This window comes from Lipophrys pholis (genome assembly GCF_963383615.2).
Source record: "Lipophrys pholis genome assembly, chromosome: 5".
Taxonomy (NCBI): Eukaryota; Metazoa; Chordata; class Actinopteri; order Blenniiformes; family Blenniidae; genus Lipophrys; species Lipophrys pholis.
In genome coordinates, this window is record NC_137628.1 from 10,395,884 (window position 1) to 10,416,988 (window position 21,105).

At 38.6% G+C, this 21,105-nt stretch overlaps 1 protein-coding gene across 1 annotated transcript in view; it reads right to left on the reverse strand.

Moving 5' to 3' along the window:
- Positions 1–3,022: 3,022 nt before the first annotated feature.
- LOC308110280 (glycine receptor subunit beta-like) overlaps positions 3,023–21,105 on the reverse strand; it is a gene marked incomplete at its 3' end in the record, with an annotated part of 29,337 nt that continues 11,254 nt past the window's right edge. Inside the window, exons 3-11 of the mRNA XM_080464483.1 lie at positions 19,716–19,822; positions 15,185–15,252; positions 12,649–12,875; positions 12,095–12,177; positions 11,300–11,437; positions 6,437–6,589; positions 5,268–5,416; positions 4,124–4,285; positions 3,023–3,316 (exon numbers count right to left, since the gene is read on the reverse strand). Of these exons, the coding sequence (XP_080320609.1) occupies positions 3,023–3,316; positions 4,124–4,285; positions 5,268–5,416; positions 6,437–6,589; positions 11,300–11,437; positions 12,095–12,177; positions 12,649–12,875; positions 15,185–15,252; positions 19,716–19,822 (1,381 nt within the window). The remainder of the gene's footprint in view (positions 3,317–4,123; positions 4,286–5,267; positions 5,417–6,436; positions 6,590–11,299; positions 11,438–12,094; positions 12,178–12,648; positions 12,876–15,184; positions 15,253–19,715; positions 19,823–21,105) is intronic.

The following is a 21,105-nucleotide window of genomic DNA, read 5'->3' on the forward strand; positions in this document are numbered from 1 at the left end:
AAAAGAACTCTTACATATTTTGTAGTGCTAGAAAGGCAAATGTGAAATATAGACCATAGCAATATTATTCCAGAAAAGAGCAGCGAACAAAGTTTAGCAGCTGGCAGAGAAGCTGTTGCTTAAAATAATGTGATATAAAGTCAGGAGAGCTTCAGCAGCAAGCAAGAACACTTCAACATGCAGAGATCATGTCAAGGAATGTTCTTCAACATTTAGTTATTGTCTGACAAAGCTCTGTAACACTTTATGTTAGGAGGTAGAGACTGACCTCTAGATGAATAAAACAATGTCGTGAAAAAGATGGACCATAAGGTGCTCTTAAAGGTCCATGACCTGAAAAATATAAGGTTTTCAAAATCTGTGACTGGACTTTCACAACCAATACAAAGTCTGATGAGCTTTATTATAGTACAGTGATCAACTTCTTTTTTCTTTCTATCAGGCAGCAGCAGACATTGTCTGATCACAGTGGAAAGAGAAACTAGTGATCGTATTAATTTGTGCAAACTAGTATCAACTGCTGCTAACTAGTGTTAACTAGTAATCTTTCCATGATAAAGTTTGGCTATTTATCCCAAGATGAAAATTAAAAAGTTGAAATTAATTCTAGTCAAACCCGATTTTCCTTCTGAAGGCTCTTGATGGGGAAAGTTCAGAACTTGAACATTTGAAGCACCGCTCTGTAATAAGCTGATATTGTTGCTGAAAATGTTTGTGGTAAAAATCCCACATCAGTTGAACTCCTCAATGATACATTTGCATCAGTTTCAAGTGCATATTATTAAGACTTCCATCCATCATGACTGAAATGATATAGTCTTTTAAATACACTGAAACCACAGCATATGCAGCAGCATCAGTTCCTTGCTTTTTATCACGTGTGAGTAGCAGGATATGTTTGGTTGTCAATCAGAATCAAAAGGTTTTTTTTACAGTGTATGTGTGTTTGTTTGATTATTTCAGTGCAGTTTGAGCTTTTGGAAATAAGAATAGATTCAATGACTGTTTTACCTTTCACTTAAACCTTACATCAACACACATTCAATAAACACAATATGTACAATGAAATGCTTAAGTCACAATGAATCCATTGAGCCTCGTAAATTAAAACATATGCAAAGAAAAGACTGACGGGGACAAATGCTAAAATGACATAAAACATAAAAGAATTAGAACAATGTTTCTACAATTCTTTCTTTTATTCTTCATACACAATTGAAGTCAGATATTTACATACGCTCATGCTGAAATGATTCATAACTGTTTGTTTTTTTAATCTCCTCCACAGATTTAGATTTCAGGTTTGTTAAAATCTGTTAATGCACATGTTTCTTGGTTATTCCAATGGTTAACACTTAAAAAGTGTCACTTTAATGTCCAAGGGAGTTTATACGCATTAAGTTGACTGTGCCTTAAAACACTGTGCAGAACTCCAATAAAATGTTTTTGTATCAATAATACACTTATTATACACTTGTTATACACTTTTTATAATATTTAATAACAGTTAATATGGGTAGCCAATAACAAGTTTATCTGTTTTCAGGTGATACCTTTATAGTCAGCATTGTTTTTCAGCACCATGGAAAACTCTAAACAAATCAGCCAAGAACTTATTGTTCAGACCAACAACTAAACACCTGGGAATCTTTCACTGGTGCCAACGATAGTGTGGGGGAACAAACACAATTCCTCACTGGAAGTGACTGTTACAAGGTATAAATACCAACAATGAAACAACTTCTATATCAATGAAAACTTCAAGGACGTTAAGGGTAGTAGAAGCTAAAGTATCAAACACTAATACAAATAAGCTGGACTATAGCAGGCAATAACACACAGTAATACTTTTCTTGCTGTTTAACAAAATGTACAGGCCAACATGTAAAACATGTTTGTCTGTTTACTTGGAACTCGGATAAAATGACACGGAAATGCGGGTGAAGTTTACAAGCCAAAGACACAATCATGGAGGTGGCATGGTGTTGAAATGCTGCATTTACATAATGATGAACATCATGATGAAGTAAAAATGAAATCTCCCTCAAACAAACAGACGGACAGATAAATAAATAAATAAATAAATAAATAAATAAATAAATAAATAAATAAATAAATAAATAAATAAATAAATAAATAAATAAATAAATAAATAAATAAATAAATAAATAAATAAATAAATAAATACATTTTCCAAAAGATTGACAGAATTGGCCGTGACAGAGCTCCATCCTCCATTAGATCGAACCGATTGGGCGGAACAGAATAAAGCTCTTGGTTTTTGTAGTTCTGTCGTCATTACAGCAACTTATCTTGAAAAGTTTGGGGCCTGAATTAGACAGCTAAAAGGCCTTGCTGCCAAATTCTAACAGAGTGTACCCATATGAAATATTTGCCCCTTTCCCCAAACATCAATCATTGTTCTTTTCTCACCACAAAAACTCTCAAACTTCACCTTCTCAAAATGAAGCAGCAACCACTTCACACCTCCAATCGCAGGGATTATTTACAAGGATGAAGAATAAGGATCTGAAAGCATCAGATATATGAGCATAAATTGTATGTAAACTTCTGACTTCAACTGCAGTTTATTATCTTAGAAGTTTATACCTTTTAACGTAGAGTGTTAGCAGCAGTCCTATCCTCTGTAGAAAGCTTTTGTTTCTAATGCATAGCATAGACCTATCAGTGTAACCACAGCAGGGTTCAGTTTACATGAAGCACATTGTCCTGTATGAGACACACACATGCAGTGCCTACCTAATGCTCAGACTCAACGGGGACTCAAGCACACAGCTGAAAGGTTTTTTACTTGTGAGGATTTACAGTTGCTCCCGGGACCGCAGCGGTCTGTGCAGCTCTGTACACATGGCTCTGAAGGTCGGAGATCTGACTTCACCAGTACAGAGTTCGGCATATGAATTGGCTTTGTTAGTGTCAGTTCATGGATGTCAGTATCAGCGAGGCCAGTTGGTGTGTGTGAGGAGATCTGACTCTTCATCCAGCTCTCTCCTTTGTGGCCTCACAGGTAGACGGACCAGTAGACCACGTTGAAGAAGAGGAAGGAGAAGGGGAAGAGGGCTCTTGCATATAGATCAATGCGTTTAGCAGCAGCAGGTATGACAGGCTTGGGTGGCGGCGGCTTCTTGTTGGCTTTGTTCTGGGACTTAAGGGCTCCCCTCACTTCAACTGGCTTACCGTAACAGTCAAAATTAGAAAGTTCAAAGTCTCGAGGTAAAGATCCCACAATGCTGAAGTCATTGGAGCGAAGGTCCGACTTGGAGGTACAAACTTTCTTACAGCGGGTTTCAACCACCTGCTACAAGACAGAGGTGAAGTTAGTAACTCAGAGCATTATGCTTCGTAGAATGAAATCAATTTGGACCTTATATGTGTGCTTCTTAACTATGTGCTATATCACATAAATTCAGGTACAGGAAAGTCTATTAAACTGAAAGTACAATTTAATAGTCTGCGTGTAATTATAATTGAGCACAGGTCAAGAAATCAGCAGGAAGTGAAAATGATTAAACCTAGACTTTCCACCTCACTGCAATAACACAGTTCTTCAATGACCTCTGAGCCCCACACTTATTACACCCCAGAAACATGGCTCAACGAGAAACTCATCCTCTTGAAGGTTTCATTTTTGTTTGGTGAGGAAAAAGCTGTTTATGTAGATTTCATGATGTTCGTCACTCAGTCATTTAGTGTTGCTTTCACAAGCTTCATCTTGAAGCTCACCAGTGATCCTGCCAGAGAAAAACTCAATATTTGCCTTCAGCTGTTTATTGACGGTGAAGCTCAGTTCTGACTGATGGCCAGCTGCATTAGCTCATCGTCTATCGTCCACTGAACGGGAATAATGTTATGTAGGCAACAAAGACGTGGAGACCTGACCTCACCTAAAGTTTAAATAGATCTTTTGTTCGGCTAATGACAACACAGACCTGCTTGATATTTGATTGGGATGTTTTTTAAATGTTGTTCAAAGCTGAGCTGACACCATTTATAGTTTAAGATCAGCATTACCTCTACAATAAACTGCAAACATTAACTTCCTGCTTTATCCCATAGCAGCAGTGAACAATTCATCTTTTTGTTCCAGTCAAGTTGAGTTTACCTGCAGAGTGTTGACATGCAGCGGCGTCCCACCAGTCCCGTTCACCGTGTTGTTGTTTTTCTTGTTTGGGGACTTTTTTCCTTCTTTCTCCCTTAAAGCTTTTTCCTTAGTGGCCATTTTCGCTTTCTCCTCTTCAATCAACTTGGGACTGTTCAGTATCACCTACACACACACACACACACACACACACACACACACACACACACACACACACACACACACACACACACACACACACACACACACACACACACACACACACACACACACACACACACACACACACACACACACACACAGGAAGATAGTTTTTGAAAACCGACTCACTCTGCATTTGTTGCCTGGTGGTGTAACTCAATCATATCAGGAGAGACATTCATCGTCATTCAAGCTTTGCATGCTGCTTCTCTCAATCTGCTATTACAAAACAATGGAAGAGAAACAGTCTGAAATTGACAAAACAATTATATAAATGTAGAGGGGAGAAGAGCAGTGGACGACGCTAGCTTTAGAAAATCAGATAAACTCTGTGTGTCGACAAAGACAGAAAGAGAATTACTGAAATTGTTCTTGAAATGTGCAAACACTGGAAATAAGATGACAATAGTACTTATATTACTCCTGTGTTGTCTTTACTGGATTCACATAAATGGGAGTTGAGAAAGTACGGATAGGTAATTTTCTTTTCACTGATTGTGAGATGAGTTAATCAATCCATCATAAATGATATTAAAAGCACTTTTCATATAAGGCAGAAATGCAACACAAACTGCATTTCAATGTCACAGAATCATTAAAATATCTCCATCCCAGCCTCTTAATGTACAAAAACCAATGTATACACACAAACATACGCAAACATTCTTAAACGCACAAAGCTTCACATACATATGCACACACATAGTACAATATTGTAACATAAAATGCAGATAATCATGAACATTAAAAACAAATCAGGAATAAAATTAGCTGACTGTAAACAATTAAAATAGTATGAGAAATTAATATTTTTTAAAAGCTATGGAAAACTATAATAATGATAACAGAGTCAATATATTATTATTATATAATTACGTATAAGAAGGAAAAAGTGATGAAGTATTGAATGTGTTTATTTAGCACTGTATAGGTGCTTCACACTGACCTGCACCACAGCGTACTCCACCAGGGATGAAAAACCAAAGAGCAGACATGCAATGAGCCAGATATCAATGGCCTTCACATAAGAAACCTTCGGCAGCTCTGAAGCCAACAACATGCTCTCACTGGACAGAGAGAGAACTGATAAAATACCTAGAAAAGACAAATCAACACACAACATTAGCAAATACATCAGTTGAACAAATGACTTACTATCACCTTTTGTACTGGCATACAATTTCAAATTAAATCAGTGATACTTTGATACTGATAGTTTTGATATGTCAACTTGTGTACAGTGAGAACATCTTGAAAAAACAGTCACTGAGTAGGAAAACTTTCCACTAGTGGTAAACGTTCACAAAGAATAAACCTTCTGCTAAACCAATCAGCGAAACCACAATGACATTTTATTGTGTAGGTCTTAAGAACAACTGTCACACGTCAATGCAAACCTCTGAAGGGTGTGCTGTGGTATCTGACACCAGGGTATGACCAGTAGATCCTTTAAGTCCCTAAAGTTGTGAAACCGTGAGACCTCAAACATCAATGACTATCAATGACTATGACCCCATTGTTGCTCCGACTCGACAGCTGCAATGACCTCGTCATCGAGCCATCAACATTTTGCTTTCATTAAACCTGCACAAATCTTTCAGCTCACGCACATTACTGTTTTCAATGCATTCATTCTGAAGACACAATATTGCTATGAAAAATAAGATAATTACTGCTATTCACTTAATCAGTGGTCATAATATTGTGGCAGATTACTGTATGTGTTTTACACAAGTGTGCATTAATGCTGTCCATGTACAATACTGCTAGACCTGTTGGTACACTGTAAAATGTTTAAAATACTTGCAAACATAGAAATATAAGTTTGTAAATCAATTTTAAATAAGCTTGCGAATGAAGGAGACGACTGTATTAAACTGTTATGTTTGCACATGGTTCCTCTTCACATGGTTGAGTTCACACTTAATATTTGTGGCAAAATCATTCTGTCAACGGATCATACTGATTATAAATATTACTGATTGCAAACATTTGTTACATCTTTGTGGTGGCATTAATAATTAAATGTATGGTTTACATGATTTGTAAAGCATTATGTCTATTTTACAGAACTTCTTCATTGTCTGGGATAATACTTGTGCTTGTGACACTCACCGAGTGGCACCCGAGCAGCTGAGGCATCCGGGTTGATCCAGAATGATAACCAGGACAAAACCACAATCAACAGAGTTGGAGCATAAACGCCCATCAGGTAGAAACCGACCTGTCGCCGCAACGTAAAGATCACCTCGACGCAGGTGTAGTACCCTGGAACCAGACCAAAACACAAAGAAGCTCAGAATCATGTATAGTTTTTCCTGTGAAACTAAACTGTTGTGTTTTCTGGTGTTTTGTTGATGTTTGGAAAAGCTGTGGAGGAGAAGCTGACATGTTGTAGTTGTACCTGTTGGGACCGGATTAACAATAAAAATCAGGTGACAGATGATTGCACTGACTGAAGTTTACAAAGTGAATGATTTTTGCTAATCTTACCATTTGATGACCTTCTGCAGTGTGTACACTTTGGGTCTTTAAATCCTGGAACAACATCACTTCCTATCACCTGTATAAATGTGACAACAGCCTGCAGCCCTGTGTAAAATATTGTGTAATTGTCTGCTGCACTTTCATTGGTTGTTAAGTAGCTGTAGGCGGTATTGGCACTCACACTTGATTAATGTCTGATAGTGTCAGAAGATTATCTCAAGTTATCTTTAATCAAATATTTGAAGTTACAATGGATGATGCTCATAATTCACTTCAAACCAATATGGAGTAACAATCAGAGGAAACTGCAGTTTATCATAATCACTGTCAAGGACTGTGTGGAGATCAAAGCTGTCTTTATTTGTTTCACCTGGAAACGCTATGACTCTAAAGATCATAATTACAAGCGTACATTAGAGGATTTTCCAGTATTTGCAGGATGTTATACAGTAGAGACTTATCATTTTTCAACAAGATGGAGGACATGTTGGTGGATGTCCACATTTAAAGTGATGCATCCTCAAACTTAAAGACGTTGTCCTCCTACATTTCATAATTTTCAATTTTTCAAGTCAATGATTCGTCACTGAGGTGAAGTAATTACAGACATGAATTCATTTGAAATGAAAGAGTGAACAAGAACCTCTCATAACTGCAACGGCCAAGAATAGCTTTACCTTTGTGGACATTTTAAACGTCCCATATTATACAGTTTTCAACAGTTTCAAATCAGTGTCTGAGATCCAACAATATTCAAGAGTGTGTTTCCCCAAATCAAGCCTTGGTCCTAAATTTCATGCGGTCTAAAAAGTCCCTCTAGTGGCTCTACTGAGAACAGGCTTTTTCTGTCTGTCCACATCTACTCTCAGAGATAAGAGCTTTCCGGTGTTTCAGATTAAGTGGGCACCCTGTTAACTGGTGACCCTTTAGTGTCCCTTGTTGCTTTTAATAACAGACGTTAAAAACCTGATAGAAATCTATAGCCATTCTGATGAATGCCCTTTACCAGTATTTCCAATGAAGTTTCAAGTATCGTACCTTTTGTCAGTCTTATTTTAATATTTTCTGCTAATAGCAGCAATGATGGACCCTAAAGGAAGTTTGTCACCATTTAACAGGGAAACCAGTTAATATGAAACACTGGTTGGTACATTTGCTAATGTTTACGGTGGATTTATCGCTATGACTCCTATAATCACTGTCATTCAACCAGTTTGAAGCAGAATCTGAACTAGATTGAGACTTCTGAAGATGGTTCGTTAAAAAAAAAAGTGTATTTGAATATGTTATTTATTCTGGTTGTGTGTGTTGTTACAGTTAATACCAAGTAGCTAATGCTAGCTCCTGTGAACTGTAAGGTGAATTGTTATGCTTTTTCATATGATACTGAATGTATTCAGTATATCAGTACTCTTTATAAGTATTTACGTCTCTGTGGGAGCGTCAAAGTCAGTATACACTATGAGAGGGAATGGTTATTTCCCCTTATGACACCATGAAGGGAAACTCTGAATCTCCTGAATGGCACACATTCACTAAAAAGTAGAGCAACAAGTGAGGGAGATGACAGACTTTCTTCACTTCTGGGGCCTCATACACAGGCAATAGCGACACATATTACTGTTACAGAACTATTAGGAAGGGAATTTAGCACAATATGGGGCTTTTAATTCATGACAAATTCCCAGATCCATTAGTCCCAACAAAATGTCAGTTTTGTTCATTTTTGTGTGGATCCATGTTGACACTGTCATGACTTTGGTTTAGGATGTGATTTTGCTTTGATCGGTCTGTGCAGCAGCCCCATCAGAGATACATGCTTCACCCTCATGACCTGTTAAAAAGATTTGTGTAGTTTTGTGTGGTGCATTCATTGAGATGACTGTTTTTTTTTCTTTTTGTGTAGCTTTAAAAAATATTAATGATATATCCTTTTTAGTAAACCTAATTTAATCTATTTTCATATTATTATGACCATTCTAGATGTTTCTGTCTCACTGGAACTCTTTACTCCTATAAGTTGAATAAAAAATATTTTATTCAACTAAAATGGTTTTGATAGTTTGCGATGACCTCTTTTAGTCAGAATGGTTTAAGTGATAAAAGACTTTACAGTTATATATTACTTGAATTATTGTAACTACTGTAAGCGTATGGACAAAACTGTCCCTTACGGTTCAGCTCAGTTATTTGTTCTGATCCTTGATGTCTGTTTATGAAAGGTTCTTTCAGTTTGTTGACACTCAGATGATTTTCACTGGAATTTGGGATTTCTGAAATTCATTCCAGTTTTATGGCTAAAGATGCTCTACAATCTGGATGTTCTTGATCCCTCCATTCATCCATCTACTTTCCTGATTAGTCCGCATGGGTTGGCGGTGACAATATGGAGAGAAGGAGCACAGATGCTCCTGTCCAATGCAACACCCTCTAGTGACCCTGAGCTGCTTTTAGACCATCGGAAAGAAGCAATCTCCTGGGTGTCCTTCTCCAGCATTTATAGGTATATTGCACCGCCCCTCAGGCTTTGCCACCAACACGCCTTTTACGACCCGAGTGACTTCCCCCATCGAGATATAGATGAATTGCCCTGAAGCCTCCTGTCCTGCCTCCTGTGGGGGATGGGGTGGGGTGTGGATTCAAAGTCCTCCCCCTCCATCGTGAGCCTTATTTGAGGTCAGACGATTTCATCGCCTGATGAGCACATGATGGAGCAAGACGCCCCTCTTCCTACTTGAACTACTTCTTTTCCTCTACATGTCCATTTCTGTCTCCTTGAACTCCTCCCATGCTAGTTATTAGTCAGTATCTGAAACAATTGCTTTGCCTGTCAATAACTAGCAGCTAACCTCAGAGTTCCCAGAGACAACCAGACTCTATGCCTTCTTCAGCTTTATACCATTATGGACACAGGTTCATGACAGGAATTGACAAGCCTTGTGCCAAGGTGCTTCAAAAATTGAGAGTTTGAGGAGAGGCCACTTGGACTCGGCGTTCCTAATCTCTTGTAGCACATGTCAGAACTGCTTATATCTGCACAAGTTGAAATATTTCGAGTCTTTGGCCCTGTGGGCAATTTCGCTATGGGCGAAGTGGGCAGCTGCCCAGTGCGCAAACTCAGTAGGGCGCACCATGCACCGGCTCAGATACGGTCTTGTGACGCCGCCCCCTGTCTGTGCAGACAGCTGTCAGCTCCTGCAGTCAAAACCAGACCAACATCGCGGCTTGGACACAAACTTTCTCTTTTAATACTGAAACAGTTCAGAGAAATGTATTTCTGAAAACAAATAAGCTGTGCAGTTGAAAAGTTAAAACGCCGCCTCGTAGCTGACAGCTTTGAGTGGTGCGTTCAGGTGCATCACGTAAGCCCGCCCTCTGACATGTTATTAAGCTGCGAGGCTCATACAGTAACAACGTTACATGGTAAACATGATTAAAGTATGACTGGGGGGGGGGGGGGGGGGGGGGGGGGGGCACAGTCATGTTTGGAAGGAAGACCATTGTCCCTGCACCACGAATCAGTGACAAAGCCAATCATTTACGTTCAACCTAAGAAGCTCCTGTGTCAAGTACATTTATGAATATCCTTAATGTTTGAACATGATGCTTATTATTTTGACAGGCACAGAAGCCTAACAGCAACTCAAAATGTTCTTGAAAGAAACACTGACAAGAATAACTTAACTACTGACAAGATAAAGACGTGGCAAAACAATGCAAACTTTGATGATCTTGGTAGTTTTCCGCTTTCCTGATTTGCTTTCTCTGATGGCTTCATGTTTCAGGTTGAGTTAGGTTCCTTATTCATGGTGGTCTGTTGACGTTATTTTCTCATGTAACGTGGCTCTATGGCTCACCTCCAATTCCTCTACGTATGTGTGTGCTCCTCTTGCTTACTGATCAATCACACCCCTGATTGTAACTGCTGTTACCTTGCTGTGCTTTGTAGTCTCTCAACTTGCTGTGTATGGATTTTTACATTTCACCCTATCCTCATGTCTTTTCCAAATTTAATCATTTAAGACTCTGCTATTGGTCAAACCTTGGAGAGATCTTTTCTGTGGATTTAAAATTTTAAAAATTTTCGTATCACATTATAGATCGATTTTTGTTTTTTTGGAACCTCCTTCACACTTTTGGTTTATTTGTGCACCCACAACACAGACAACACTTAGAAAGGAAAGCAAATATTTATTTAAGGCTGGCAATGCCTCACAGCTACTGTGGAGACAGGCTAATAGTAATGTTGATTACTTACTAACTTAATCTTTTATGTTGGGTAATGGGTAACAGAAATTGCATTACTAATTTAATATTAATGATCAGTTACACATTTCTGCTAAAAGTACAGACTCTACAGTAATTTATCATAATTATTTGAGATGTTCCTAAAAGTACTTATTATTAAATTGTTGATATCATATGTATATCCAATGAGGAAAAAGTATTACTGTAATGCATTATATGACATCACAATTGGTCATTACTAACCAGTTCCTTGGTAGTACTTTGTGCAGTTTCCATATTTTATGTCCTCTTGTTTGATGTCAAACTGTGGCAGAGCGATCTCGTCCATTTGCACTGGGTCCGATTGCCACATGAACACCAGATCGCTGGTGGTGTAGCCGACTGAAAGACAAAAATCAGCATCAACAACTTCAGCATAGGGTTTTATGTACTGTATATTAATTTGAAAAGATATTTGTTGAAAGTATTTTTGAAGCATATTATCTATTCCTGTTGCGTATTGTTTTAAACCTTAAAAAAAGAAAAAAGTGCCATTCATGTTTTTATCCAGTGTATTTTGTACAACAAAAACTAATTATGTTAATGAACTTTAATTTAGAGAAATATTGGGAATATTTTACAGTAAAGTTGTTTTGCATGAAAGTTATCTAAAGCCTGCATAGTAGTGATCTCACTGTTAAAGCATGGAGAAATGGCAGCCCCTTAAGGAATGTTTATAATGAAAACACAGGCCAATTATAATCAATATTTCAGAATAATTCCGACCTATAGGGTATATATTGGTAGGATGTGTAAGTTTTAAATATTTTGATCCATATCGTATCTTATATCCCCTACAAGTGTTAGATTCCTTGATAAAAATTATTTACTCATGGTTGACTTCTGCAAAATAATTGAATATCACAAGGAGCCAGTCTTTTGAACGACTCTTTGAAAGGAATGGCTCTTTTCAAAGAGCCATAAATGCCATCTCCAATGGTGGACCCTGTCACGAAACCTGAAATGGAAGTGTTGGATGAGCTATAAACGTGTACTCACAGCTCTCCAGTTGCATCTTGCACAGCTGTGTGTCCATTGGGAAAAGAGTCAGATCCAAAGGACACGACAGTGTGACTGAAAGCCTGCATACACACAGACACATGTGAGGACAAAATGAGACAGACCAAAATCCACACAGACCTAATTCACTTTTAACTGGTTACAGGTTTTGGTTCAATGGTGAATTCCAGTTGAGAATATCAGTGTTTGAGTGTAAATAATAAAAGATCTCTGTAACTAGTTTAAACTCAGAGCAGCTTTGAAGATTCTAAGTTCAGTTTTCAACATGGCTGGTGCTGATATGAGACGCTAACGCGGAGTAAATTGTTATCACACACTGTACCATCAGTCTTGACCTAAACTGTCCTTTAGTTGAGAATCACCGGATTGTGTTTGAACCAATGTGAAAGCACGAGCTAAATATGAAGAAAATCCCTTTCGGCATTCTGGAGCTAACAAGTCGACAGGAAGAGGACAGATGGAGGGTTGGACGGCCTGGAAACATAACGTGTCCCCCTGCAGCTGTCGCCCGTTGTAAAAGAGTGGCAGCATACCGCATGCTGATCAGGACGTCTCCGTTCCTGAAGATGAAGAGCAGAATGTTGTCCTGCGTCACGTCGTGGAAGTTTGCATTTTTCTCATTGGCGAAGAAAAGGTCCGGTTTCCACAAACACTGGAACATCTTGGGATCAATTGTCAGTTTGTCGCTCTTGAAGTCGGTGGGAAGTCGCAGACGAGGGTCATTCCAGACCTGACGGAGGAATATATTCACACGGTAGTCCTGTATGAAAAAAACAAAAAAGTCATAAGAGATCAGTGAGTTTAGACTCCTACACTGTCACATCTGCTGATCATACAGTTCCTCATATCTCAGAGCAAACTGCTGGTCAGCAACAACCAGGGATAATGGATTTGTCCTTTCTAACCCAAAAGACAAAGTATTTTATATACTCTTTGGTTGTCTTTATCACCATCATTGCAGTTGTCTTCCCACACTGCTTATCTTTGATGGGGAGTGTGCAGAAAGTGTGTCCTAATGTACAACATCTGGTATTTATTGATTCTGTGTTGGTAAAACAGACTGGAGGGACAGTGTGAGACCCTCTGGGTATACTGGCATCAATAACGGTGCTGGAGGAGGGTGGGGGGATTTATATCCTCATTCCCTCACCAGTAGATCGTACAAAACACATCAAATAAATGCATCTTAAAATTTAAGAGAATCACAGATGTCACCTTTCTCACACCAAAACCTTACATGAAGTAATAAAGTTAATATCAAAGTTTTGCAAAAATGGATAGTCTGCACTTGGGTGCGGCTACTTTGTACTCACACCTGCATTTTTAAGATTGACCCAAAAGACCAGGGGGCTATACGACGACTCTGGATAAACATATCCAGGATATCTCTCTGTTATGTCGGTTGACTGACATGTGTGATCCTGATAAGCTTTAACAAGAAGCAGGTTAACAACTCGGTAGTTTAACCCAGAGGTTTCCCTTCAGGATCAGTGTGCGTTCATGTGAAAGGGGAGGAGTTTGCAGCATCTGGCCAATCACACACACGGAGAAACTCTATAGCACAGATTACTTTACCATAGAGGAGCAGTTATTCTCTGAAAATAGGAAGAATTAAAACACATCCATCCACTAAATGTATAGTGTCAGAAAATTGCTGACTTCATGAAATTATTGATAATAAATCATTGGACAATATAAACGGACGGCACGGCACAGTGATCACTCAGTTTCACTCCATTACAGCAGAAACATTTCAGGTAGAACTTCCTCACTGCTCTCCTTTTAGTTGATTTTTTCCATCCAGTTGTTTTTGTGGCTGAGTTTCCTCTGTGTGTGCGATTTGTGTTGGAATATTTTTTCCTGACGGTAACAACAGGAGTAGATATGCGCTCCATAAATGAGTGTTTCTGCAGCTCTATCAGGCGTGACCAATATTATTAACTTCATTATTTCAAATACAACCCTCGTGGAGCTAAAGAGATTTGGGAACAAGCCAAGAAAAAATCCTTCAAAGCCTCAGTGACAAGGCTTTATTTTAATATTTCAAAAAGATTGCTCTAAAAACTCTTTCTCATCTCTAGTCCATTCTCTAAAACTGTGTTTAATTTGGTGCTACATAAACAAAGTTGAATTGAATTGAAATAGTGCACCAATCAGGATCATCTAAGAATGAGTGTCGTAGTATGGAAAACCCAGGGTTAATCCTTGAAGTTACCTCGATAAGAGAAAATCCAGAGTCGTCGTTTTGGCCCCTGAACGAAATCAAGGCTGAGCAGCTCTTGTACCATTTTACATTACATAACTTTGACAATGATGCTGTTTACTGAGCTCAATGCAACACAATCCATACCGGGTTATTTGGCGGGATTTCAACCAGCCAAGAGCATTCAACAGTTTATAAAACTTGTGAAGGAATGAAAACAACAGCAGTGCATCCTCATGAATGATACAACTGTAAGATTATAATAATTTACTTTATGTGAACCCTAAAAGAATTCATTTTCAACTTATTTGGCAGCATTCATACTTCCACAGATGGACTGTGATAGCACAGTGATCAGTTCTGATCCACATCCTGAATATCCATCATCACCTGCGTGTTACAGAGAGGAAGTTTTCACCCAGAAAGAGAGCAGTTGTTGACACTGTGACAAACTAGGTGGTCCAGGCCAGGGGAACGTGGCCATGGCCTCTCTATGGTCACATGACCTTCAGTACAGAAACAAGTTAGTTTCTGACTGGTTCACTGGCGCTGTTCTGCAGTTCTGTTCCATTCATTCACTTGGTGTTTTGCATTGGCTGCTGTCGGGTTGCAGGGTTGAGGACAATGAGGGGATGAAGTTTGTATTCACTGGTGACAACTATTCTGTAGACAGGGAATAGGTGGAACACGGGGGGGATATCTGCACACACCACCTGCACACTGCAACTCCTATTGCTCATTATACAGACTCAGCTATTCATCATGCTCCTACTGCTCCACCTCTGGGGAAAGAGTGTGTGTGTGTGTGTGTGTGTGTGTGTGTGTGTGTGTGTGTGTGTGTGTGTGTGTGTGTGTGTGTGTGTCACCATAGTTGTCTCCTGGATGGATCCAAAGCTGTTGATGAAGATGTTCACCCTTGATTCCACTGGAATTCCTGTAATCACACAGAGACACACAATTTTTTTTTACAGGTGACTGTTTCACAGAAAACCGTTAAAAACATCATGACATGTGAACGTCTGTCTGAGCTCATCCACAGTGTCTCTGTCAGCATCTCCGGGTTGATTAGGATTCTACTAGTGAACAACAACTCTGATATTATCTTGAAGCACAAAATATATGATGCTGCTTTCACTGAAATTCATTGTGAGATTCATCAGTCAGTAAAGCATTTAGCTTGTAACATATCACAACAGTGTTCAGTTCCTATTTTTGGTTACCTGTGACTACCAGAATAAAGTTCATCATTTTCTAATAAGTTTTCAAAGATTAGATTGTTTTTGGTCTGAATAGTTATAAAGTTTGCTTATGATTCTTCCAGGTTCTCAGATCCTTAGCGAGATGATTTAATTTAGTTACTACATGTGTTGAGATCAAAACTTACAGTGAAGGAACATTACATGATTGCAAAACAGTGTTCATATTTTTAATCACATTGCTTTTTTATTGTTCCGGGCTGGGGTGGAGGTTTCATTCTGGAGACACTTTGGGTTGCAATGTTGCATGACAAATACAATGCAAGTATAGTTTGACTGATTGATAATGTTTTGTGAGCATCTTGATGACCATGAGAAGAACTGCAATATATTTAGAAAACCAGCAGTTCCCCATGGGGCGTCTATAAATATCGTACCTGTATTGTGCACATGATAGATGTTACCTGTTCAAACATTTCCCCTGAGCCTTAGCTGTTACTCTCCGCTTTGATTCTACGTCACTGACTAATCTGTGTTGTAGTTTAGCTGTAGTGTAGACTTGCTGGAAACCCATGGCAAGGAAAAGAAACCACAGAGCCAAATGGTCTTTATGTGTAGACAGTGTGCCTAACTGTAACAAATAAATTAAGTCTTAGACCCCATTTGCATGTCGTTTCAAGTGAAAAAGGATCATTTTTGCGTTTTCGTACACTTGACAGAAACACTGAAAACGATGTAGTTTTCATGTTGGACCACTAGTGGGTGCTGTTGCTTGTTTTTGCAATGAAACCACAGACAACGATACACATACATTACCAATAGGAGTACACCGACATTGGAATGGACAGACAACCAAGTTAGATTGTTATTACGGTGACTGTCAACTATAAAACTACCAAGTCCCAGGAGAAATAGACTGGGAATCATGACATGACGGCGGAAACATTGTTCTGATTGTCCATCTACTGATCATGTCCATAACTACTTGTTACTACAGCCGTTGTGCACATGTGCAGTTGAAGCGTTTATGCCATCTACATGGAGATGGAGCATTTTCTAAAAGTTCCACCTTGAAAACAGTTTTTAAAAACTTGCATGTTCAGTGGCTCTGACCATCATTGTTTTGTAAACAGACAGCCAACACACAATGAAAGTTTTCACTTGAAAATGTGATGATGTAATCAATCCAAAGTAAAGAAAAAAAAATCTAAAGTAAATCTGAGGTCAAATAACCTATTGATGAAAGCTATTCATCTGCAGATTATACAAGTTAAAAAGTAAAAAAGTTTGGACATTTAAAGTCAGAGTTTTGATTGAGATCTTCTGTAAAAATTAGATTACAGGTTTTCTAACTTCTGACCTGACTCCAATCAGCTCTCTATAAATTATCCTCTACTTTCCAGGCGTACTGGGACTATTTTTAGTGGCACAGTTTTACTATAAAAGCCCTTTCGTGGGGTGGCTGGACATGTCTGCTCTTTGTGTCCTGCCTGGGGCGTCCAGGGGGCTTAAATATTCATGAAAATGTTTTTCATTGTTTTTCAGGGGAGGCATGTATTAAATTGGCTGTCACTTTTCTCAGAAAACCACAGCACTTTGTGACCTAATCCCCAAGAGGCTGCCTTCAGGGCGGCTTGACCTCGCTCACAACCGTCTGAGCAGCACTGCTTCCACTCTGCCCAAAATATAACAAAGCACAAATACAAACTATTGTCCAGACAAATTAAAAAGGACTGAAGAGAGTGTGTGCATGAAAAATATTCACATGAAAAACTGACATTGAAAAAAAACCTCTTTAATTTTGTAGATACAGAGGTATTATTTCTATTCTTATTCCATGTCACGTCAAGCTTGTAATGTACAATTTAAATAGCTCATCTAGATTGGTGTGTTTGGCTACGAAGTGATATTTCTTTTGTGCATTTTCTATCCATACAAAGGAAAAATATGTATTTAGTTTAACACATCAAAATTAAAAGTACCTCAAAACTAGATTTTTTGGGGGAAGACAAAATATGATCACTGTTGTTCGGCCTTGTGCATTTATCAGAGTTTTTACCTATGAAATATTGAAACAACAACGTTCACAATTTAACTGAATTAATCAAAGAGTGTTTTGAGTTTTTTCCCCTATTATGCTTATAGGTCTGATATTATACAGTTTTTTTTTGTATTTCGCATTGGTGTCAGAGAACTAACAACATTGTCTTCCCAAATCCAGCCTTGGTCCTGAATTCCAGCCAGTCTAAAGTTGCTGTTGTGGCTAACACCTACTCCGTGCAGCTCTTGGTGAAGATCAGTGTTGCCAGATTGGGTGAGTTTCCACCATATTGGGCTTCTTGGGGAACTTCTTTGTGTTACTTCTTGTCTTTGTTTATTTAGTGCAGTTACGTGTTTATGACATGTTCTATATGATAATAGTTTTATGGTTTTAACATGAGTTTCAACAGAGGTTGAGATCTGGGCTGGTTTTTATTGAGGTGGGTGGGTTTTACTCACTGGAAACAATGAGTTCGATCTGGCAACCCTGGAGAAGAGGCTTTCTGGTACCATGTGCTCATGTTTACAATGGATTTATCCCTATTACTTGTACAAACATAGTTTTCCAACCAGTTTGAAGCTGAATTTGACCCAGAAGGAGAGGCTTCTGAAGAAATTCAGACTCTGCCGCTGCAGCAAGACGTTTCACAATGTTAGTTAAAAGTGTAGTGTGTCTGAATATGTTGCTTAATGTGTTGTTACAGTTACTACCAAGTAGCTAATGCTAGCTCCTGCTAAATATAAGGCTAATTGCTACAGTTTTTCATATTATTCTGAATTTATTCAGTAAATCAGCAACCTTTGTAAGTTTTTTTCTCCTTGTGGGATGATCAAAGTGAGGTTCCACTAACAGAGGGAGTGGTTATTTCCCTGCATGACATCATGAAGGGAAAATCTCTGACTAACTTGTATGAGCAAACATTCACTAAAAACTGGAGCAAGTGTGGGAGAGGACAGACTTTCTTCACTTTTGGGGCTTCATACATAGGCTATAGGGACACAGATTACCATTAGAAAACCATTAGAAAGGGAATTTTACATAATATGGGGCCTGAGTCAAACAAGGAAACGTGTATGGCGCAATACCACTGAATCATTTCAGCCCCTTTATTATACATAATACATGCATGCATATTAAGTGAACATATGTGAAAGTGTGTGTGTGTGTGTGTGTGTGTGTGTGTGTGTATGTGTGGGTGGGGTGGGGGGTGGGGTGTGATGGACATCTGGCTGTAGCCTGAAGCGTCACTCAGTATATTAACTGCTCATGCTCCTCATCCTCCTCATGCTCCTCATCCTCCTCATGCTCCTCATGCTCTTCCTGCTCTCCTTCTGTCTCCTTGTCTGCCTCAGATCTTCTTCTTCTTCTTCTTCTTCTTCTTCTTCTTCTTCTTCTTCTTCTTCTTCTTCTTCTTCTTCTTCTTCTTCTTCTTCTTCTTCTTCTTCTTCTTCTTCTTCTTCTTCTTCTTCTTCTTCTTCTTCTTCTTCTTCTTCTTCTTCTTCTTCTTCTTCTTCTTCTTCTTCTTCTTCTTCTTCTTCTTCTTCTTCTTCTTCTTCCTTCAGTAACTTCCAATGTTTTGCTTTTCTTTCTTTATCATACAGTGAATCCAGGACATTATCTTCCATTGCAGTGGTGTTGCTGAGAGTGAAACCATAAGTTTCCACATGCAGGACTTTTGCAACCCACCACCAGAAACATCCCTCCAGCTTGTGTTAGTTTATTTTGAGTGAGAGTGAATACAACCTTTAGTCTGAAGTCTCTTCCTGCAGAAGTGGCTTTCATGCAGGTTCACAGCAACAATAGCAATCAAGATGGTTTGCACACAATTACAAATGCATAAAGCTTTAAAAATACAAAAAAAACCCAAAGGTGACGAGCTAAGAATCAAAGGGATAGCTGCACGGTTTGTGTGCATAACTTAATTTGTTTCAGCATTTGTGGAAAAAAAAACAACCTCCTAAATAAATGAATGAATAGCTACATAGATTAAAAAAATGGAATGTGTCCAAGACGAGAAGAGTGGTTGTATTAACTCCAAATCCCAAAGCACAAAGACATCATGATGAGATATTTAACTGACGCAGCCTGGTTTTCCAATCAAGGGGCATGAATCCAAAAAGACATCCCATCAAAGCCTATAAAATACATTTTGAGCCTTACCTTGAAAGTTAGGCCTGATTCTTGGGTCGTAGCTGACCATAAGACGGTTCAATATGTTGGAGGTGGTGTTAGCAGGAACCTGGGCCAAATCCTCTGCTGACAACTGGCTGTGAAACAGGAGGTAAAAGGAACAAATATTCTGATGAAAATGCTTAAAAATTGTTAGATGTGTTTGTTTAACAGTGGAAATTGAGACATACGGTTCTACAAACAGAGAAAAACTCTAACACCATAACAGGTCAAAAGATAGGCACAAACAGAGTATATTCATTAACTCTTTGCATATTGCACTGACTTAACTTCATTAATACTCCAGCGACAACCAGTTCTTACTTAACGCTAACACTTTCCATTGTTTTAAACCCTAAACTAGTCCAACTTCCTGGCACGTCCCCATGTGAATGTTACATGAACCTCCACTGTGACAATACAACAACAACCCCTGATGGATTTAAAAATCATAAAGACATTTATTATTACTTTAAGTGGAAAAGAGCAATCTATAATACTCAATCTAGTGTTAACACTAAAGAAAATGGACCCTTTTTGATATATTTTTGGTTGAGATTTCTCTTGTCTCAAAGAAAGTTTGTCATTTGCATTGTCAGCAGCTGAGAATGGATCAACATTGAGTTTGCAGCTGTTTTTATAATGTGCAGACAAAGTAATCTGCAGTAATTGCTGGGTACAAAGTGCTCGATTAGAATAGCCGAATTCAGTAGAAAGAAGAATAAAAACACAGTGAGGAACTTCAGACATTCAGCAACAACAGATAAACTTAATTTAGTGACATTACAAATGTAAAGTGATCCCTGCAGAGGCAAGTGCAACATGCAGCTTCGACAAATGTGATATTTAATAAATTCGCTTCATTATCTTTAAGGATATTTGGTTAAGGGAAGCTGTTTGTGGGAAAGAGTGCAGAAAGTGAGGACAGGTTGAATTTGTGGCAGGTCGTGCAACTCAGGTTGATGTTAACGCTTACTGATGTTTGCTTTTAATTTCTTACACTCATAAATTTCCATCAGCAATTGAAGCGAATGAATCATCACGTAATGCTTCAATGAAATGATCTCGTTCTCACAAGGTCATTAAAAGCATTAGAATAATTATAACTCATGGTCGTTATAGAAATGATGTCAGCGTCTTGTCTGATCTGCTTGTATTGATTTTTACATGAGTTCTGATGACAGTCGATGGCGTATTGAGGACATTTTGATGGGTGGTCCTGATGGGACGGCCGGCGAGAGTGGAGATGCTCTCAGCCTCTTGGAGGTCGGGAGGTGGCTAATTGGCACGAGCAGGGATACGTCTTTCAATTTTAAAAAGGACATTCATTGAGACTCGGTAATTGGCTTGATCATTAACATTGAAACTATGCATTTTTTAA